Source organism: Poecilia reticulata, linkage group LG14 (assembly GCF_000633615.1).
Source record: "Poecilia reticulata strain Guanapo linkage group LG14, Guppy_female_1.0+MT, whole genome shotgun sequence".
NCBI classification, from domain to species: domain Eukaryota; kingdom Metazoa; phylum Chordata; class Actinopteri; order Cyprinodontiformes; family Poeciliidae; genus Poecilia; species Poecilia reticulata.
The window spans coordinates 14,834,520-14,840,899 of record NC_024344.1 but is presented as its reverse complement, the minus strand read 5'-3'; the positions used below and the strand labels follow the sequence as shown (position 1 = coordinate 14,840,899).

Here is a 6,380-nt window from a genome sequence, read left to right as displayed (position 1 = left end):
TGTGTGTGTGTGTGTGTGTGTGTGTGTGTGTGTGTGTGTGTGTGTGTGTGTGTGTGCGTGCGTGCGTGTGCGCAATCACATTGTCCCTCTTGCACATTCTTCAGTTCCTTCCTTTTTTTTTTTCTGCTAAAGTTGCACAACAATATCTCAGCATAACTGAAAATACTGTTGTTTCTTAGACGCAGGAGAAGCGCAAGCAAGCGCACAAACATAGTGAACTCAGAAAACCTCTCTTGTCTTGGCTCCGTGTTAATCAGATTGGGTGATTTTATGCGTTTTATTTGCAGCTTACTTCGCCTTACAAGTACCGCAGCTTAATCTGATTTGTTGAATGCTTTCCATCAAATCTGGGGCTGATTCATCTACTTCTGGTCTTGATGATCATTGTAAAGGATATGGAAGACTGTGTTATGCTTGTTCCTGCAAATTGGTATATTAATTTTGAATTGTTTTTGTTTCTTCCACAGACATCAATCAACGTCCAATTTGATTAAATTCAGTAGTTTTGTGCATTTATTTCTTGTTTTCCTTTTAGAAGGAAATGTTTCCATACACTAAAATTATTGTCTTTAAACAGTTGCCAAGCTTTTCTATAGTTCTCATTATTAATTTACAATACTTGAGCTAATGGAGGCGCACTGACCCAGTTACTTGGAGGAAAGGGCCAAAAATGGCAGCAAACTAAAGTTGTACAGTTTAAAAGTCAAGTCTAAAATATGTACGTTAAATCTGGAAAATATCTTTCATGTTCGGCGCATGGAAAAAAAAAAAAAAACAACTCTGACCTACAGGAGAGTTGGTTTTAATTTAATGTCAATGAGAAACTTTTTTTTTTTTATACAGTGCAAGTAAATATATAATTTTATGTCGTTTCCCGCATGAGACGGTAAAATGCTTACACCCAAAGCGTGTCTCTTGAAACAAACAAATAGAGACGCATAATTATACATTTCAGTGCCAATGTGGTAGATGTTGCTGCCACACGCAGTAAATTGACATCTAGATGATGCTTGTTGTTGTTTTTTAGTCTAGGTACATTGCTGGCTGCGCTGTGCCTTGTATTTGTTGCGCTTAAACTTGTTCGTTTTTTATAAGTTTAAACCACAAACCTCTAAGTATTATTGGCCAAACAAGACCCAAGATGTAAAACGTTTTGGCTGACATGCAAATTAGAACTGAGACTATTGTGAATAGTTTGTGTTTACGCAGGTAATCTCTTTATATTGCTAGCGGTAGTTGGCATCGAAACAGCTAGAAAATCCCACAGGTTATCCAAGTTTCAACTGAATTCAGGTGAACCATGTGTTCCTGTAGTTCTCCTAATTGCATTGTTTTAACTCTTCATCTTAATTTGCAAATTTTGCAGAATTAATCAGTACATGTTGGGTGCAGGTTGAAAACACTGGAAAAACTCTGATTTTGTTTTCTTTTTTGGAGTGGTGGACAGTCAAAACCAAAGATGAACTGAAAAGAAAGGCACCAAGTCATCATATTAAAAACGTTAAAAGCTTCATTCCGATTCTTTTTAGTTTGATTTCAGCCCAACTTGGTCTTGGCTTGTATTTATTTTCCCTTGTTTAAAGCTTTTGTTGTTTATTGTAACTCAATTTTATGCCCTTTTTGTACATTCTAGTTTTATATTGATACTTTTACCCAAAAATGTCATTGGAAGCTAATTTAAACAGGCCATTAAAAAGTTGGCATCTGAAAGCTCCCGTTTTTTAGCATCTTTCTTCTTCTTTCTGCAGTGAGGAGGAAGTCCAGGAGCGTTTGGCAGTTGTTGGCTCCCCCTACTGGATGGCCCCAGAGGTGCTCAGAGGAGAAGTATACAATGAAAAGGTACTGAAGACGAGTGACCTCCTTCACTCTTTAAGCTAAAGATTCTTCCCAGAGCTCAATGTCGACTGTGGGTGTAATAAAAAAAAAAAACTGGTTGAATAAACCATGGAACTATGCAGTGAGGTAAAGCAATAAATGTGTAAATAATCATTTTATTGTTGAGAGAGCAAACAGACAGGTTATGTAATTGTAATATTTCCTCATTTGTAATTGTAGCACTTAGTGGAAATTCCCACTCGACATTGAAGTTAAATAGTGACCCTTTTTATGTATATTAAATGCAGATATACTCTTACCTGCTATTAATCTATGAATTTGCATATCTGTAAAAACATACTAACTTTGCACAAAAATATATTGTATTGCTAAGAAATTAGAGGAATGGATAGTTATCGTTTCTTTATCCTCATTTTTTCTTGATGAATCATTTTATGGTGTCGCTGCAGGTGGATGTGTTTGCGTACGGGATCATCTTGTGCGAGATCATCGCGAGGATACAGGCCGACCCAGACGTCCTGCCACGCACTGAGGTACTGGTTCAGCTGTCCATGACGGAGCCGAACGGCTTATCCGCACTGCGCTGCGCGTCGCATCCACATCCTGTTTGAACCAGACCGGTCTTCATGAGGACAAACATTGAAGCCTGGACACAAACATGACTGCGTCCATAACGCAGAAGACGCCGAGATCGGCATAAATTTTAATGCGGTGTCATAATGACTGGAGCCACTTTAAGCGAAGTCACGGCTTTATCGTTTCGTCATCTTCTCTCTGGTTATCTTGGACAAACAGGAAGCTGGCTTTCCTATCTCGATTGAGAATTCAAATACTGATAAAGGCCTCAAACTCAAGCGAGTGTTTGTGCTGCGAGCAGCATCAACTTGGCTTGACTCAACAGTTTGTGTGACCTCTGACCACATAAATATTTGGACCCCCCCCGCCCCCCCCACCCACACACACACACACACACACACGATCCGTTACAATTTCACAATTCAAAAACATCAAATACTGTAAGCTTTTAAAATTTCATAAATTTCTCAGAATTATTGTTGCATACATTGATATGCATACGATGCTTTACTTTCTTGATAACATGGACAAATGCTTTGGTAGTGATGCAAGTAAGTTCAGTTTTTGTGGTAGTAAGTCACATTGACAATTTTCTGTTCTCTCTGAACAAATTCCAGAAATTGGCTTTAAATTAAGACTTTTATTATAAATTTCCACTGTTGCTTTTTCTCAGAATCTGTACAGCTGGTGTGTTTGTCAGCTTGTTGTTCATACGCAGCTGCAGAAACTGCCTACATTTCCGGCTGCAAGTGTTTCAGTACTTTGTTTCAACTCCTGTGGGGCTATAAAAGGAATATTTCTCCACTCGGTATAATGGTTGAAGCCATTATCTGACAGAAATGAAAATTATGAGAAATTGATCGATAACCACAGTGAACCTTTTTAGAAAGCCATTTAGAATATTTTCTTTCGTGTGTTTTCCTTCAGGACTTTGGGCTGGACGTCGAGGCCTTTCAGCAGATGGTTGGAGACTGTCCACCTTACTTCCTGGATTTGGCCATCGCTTGCTGCAATGTATGAAACGCTCATTAGATACACACATGTGCTCCATCTCTAATATGGCTACTTCCCATTCTGCTGTCTGTATTATATCTGCGTATCTCCTGCTATGACTGTAGGGGAAGTTGAAGGAAAAGTTAGAGCTGGACTTGATGAAACTTTCATATAAATGCAAGTTCTGGACATGGATGGTTTTATGGGATCGTTGTATTTGGACAACAATGCAAATTTGATCTATTTGCATGAAACATTAGTTTCATGCAAATGGATCACATGAAACTAATGTGATCTATTTGCTGTTAATTAATACAGAAAATTGACACTAGGGAATATGACTACAATGAGAAGAGTCTCAGCTTGTTGTCGTACTTGATCGTCCGTATCCGTGTGTCGTTCTCAGATGGCAGCGAGACTCCGTCCGTCTTTCTCCCAAATCGTAGCCGAACTGGAGCAGAAGAAACGAGCTGAGAGGGAGCAGAGAGGCGAACTTCCAGTGAAAAGTGAGAAGACGTTTGGGCGCCGCGTGACAATAATCTGATGTTTTCCTGTATTTATTCTGGCTTTTCTCCGTACAATCTCTTCTCCAGCCGTTGGGCCTCTGCGGAGGCCGTCCCTCTGCGACAACACGTCCGACCCGCGTCTCTCTCGCAGCAAGTCCGACATGCTGCACCCTCCGGACGAGCTCCCCTGCGTCGCCTTGGCGCCCACCGGCCGGGTGAACCCCTTCTCACAGCGGGAGGATCTGAAAGGAGGGAAAATCAAGCTTTTCGACACGCCCAGCAAGTCGGTCATCTCCCTGACCTTCACCCTGCCGCCTCCGCCGGACTGCGACGATGTTCCCGCGCCCGACGGCGAGGTTGTCGACATGCCCCGGCGGCACAGGCGGTGCCACTCGTTGCCGTGTACGCCTCCGCCGCACATGGTGTCTGCACCAAACACCGTCCTGGCGGAGGAGGAATCGACGTTTGAGGTCGACAATGTGAACGGCGGAGGGAGCGAGGAAAACAGTTTGTTGGGAGGGGAAGCGGCTCTTTCTCTGACGGGTGATTCAGGTCTTCCGATTGAACCGATGTCGCTGAATCTGGAGGACCAGGAGGAGCAGGACATAGAGGAGGAGCCCATGGACTGCACCGTCTCCCCAGACACGCAGGACATTTCGTCGCCCCTTTACTCAAAGCGCCCTCCTCCCTCTCACTCCTCGACTCCCTTTAATCCCTCCACATCTTCCGTGACGAACGGCTGGCGGTCGACCATCTCCAACAGTCCTCCCAGTCTGCCGCCCCTCTCCAATCTGGACAACCACAACGTGATTGTGAGCCGGCCGCTCGGCTGGGGCGCTCCCATGGATACTCCCACCGCCAACAACAATGGCTACCACTCCCCGCCCGTCGACCCGGCCGGCTCGTCCCCCTTCGGCTCCAGCAGCGGACACTCTCTGGATCAGGAGGAGATCATCTCCTGTCCCGGCTGCTGCCTGGCCGGACTCCGTTTCCCCTCGGTGTGTCTGAGAGCCCCGCCTCGCCGAAACCCCTACAAGAACTTGAACGGGGACCACGCGGCGTCACGCGGGCTCCTCTGTCCAGGACCCAAGGGCCTGCCGCCCTCCCCCAACACCACCAACGCCAGCCTGGATCCAGGGCTGACCCTGCCAGGAGCTCAAACATAAATCCTGAACCGTCAACACCAAATGCAAAGCTCTTCCCTGGGAATCAAGCGGGTCTTCTTAAAATTTGCACAGATTTTAATGCAGCAATACTTATTTTCCAGACGCATCTTTTTTTTTTTTTTTTTTTTTTTTTGCACATGCGTTTGTGTGTCTGCATGAGTTCATTAAAATACTGTCCAGACTTAAAAGAAACGACTTTCTCTCCAGGAAACGCTGTGAGACTTTGCTGGTGGGCGCCCTCTGCTGGACTGAGGGCGTCCCAACACCTGATGTCGGCCTGTGATGTGACTGGTCGGACTCTTTGTCAGCATGCGAGCGCTCCAGTTTGTGGCAGCGAGATCCTGTAAAATGTACAGATCTTAACGACTATTATGCCGGATGAGACTGATGATGCTGAAATGAGGAATGTTAAGCTTAGTATTAATACTGTTGCAATGATAATTATTTTTGATGTTTGGTGCTGCTTCTGAAAGAGCAGGCAGTTTGTTTTCATGCGTTTAATTATCAAGAGGTGTACAGATCATTTCTGGGGAGTGTGTGTGTGTGTGTGTGTGTGTGTGTGTGTGTGTGTGTGTGTGAGAGAGAGAATGAGTATGCTGTACACTGTTCAGACTGTTTGTTGTTGGCCCTTTTGGTTGCCTGCACCACTTCAACTGTATTACTGTTAATAAGGAAACTGTTTATCATTATATTTGGGAATGAATGGTCAAAGACCTGCTTAAGAGATGTACAGATTCTTATTATTTAAAATGGCATTAAATAAAAAGATGGACTGTACTGATGTTTTAGTCGTTTTCTGTTACCTTCTCCAATGACTTCTTATTTACACAAATATTGATATTATGAATAATCTTAATACATTCTCAAGAAAAAAAAACAGTTTTAACTGTTTAAATGTAATGTTTGTGGCTTGTAGCGCTGTTATCAAATTTTATTTACATGCGTGTAATTTATTTTTTAGCTTTCTCTGCTAGTTTAGAGCTTGGTAAAAAAAATTTACCATTAATTCTGTTTAAATGTAATGCAAGTTGGTAATTTTGAGTTGGATTTCTGCTAGTGACATGTTTTAAGAAACCAGTTGACTGAGAAGTTAAAATAAAGATTAGCTTATTTTAGCTTGACGTACTATATTTGGTGAATAAGTTAAAAATATATTAAAGTTATCGATATTCAGCACATTGGTCTGTTTTGCTAAGAACTATTTGACAAATTAAAACATAACTAAATCATTCACACATTAACAAAATATTTTTAAATGAGGAAGACGTATTAGACCTTCAGTGTCATTATATTAGCATCTTGT

At 42.4% G+C, this 6,380-nt stretch overlaps 1 protein-coding gene across 1 annotated transcript in view; it reads left to right on the top strand.

Annotated features, from left to right (window-relative positions):
• The window catches only part of tesk1b (testis associated actin remodelling kinase 1b), a 26,955-nt gene extending 21,101 nt beyond the window's left edge, over positions 1-5,854 (top strand). The window contains exons 7-11 of the mRNA XM_008427968.2: positions 1,749-1,839; positions 2,286-2,369; positions 3,340-3,426; positions 3,812-3,911; positions 3,999-5,854. Coding sequence (XP_008426190.1) covers positions 1,749-1,839; positions 2,286-2,369; positions 3,340-3,426; positions 3,812-3,911; positions 3,999-5,077 — 1,441 coding nt within the window. The 3' untranslated portion in view covers positions 5,078-5,854. The remainder of the gene's footprint in view (positions 1-1,748; positions 1,840-2,285; positions 2,370-3,339; positions 3,427-3,811; positions 3,912-3,998) is intronic.
• Positions 5,855-6,380: the final 526 nt, after the last annotated feature.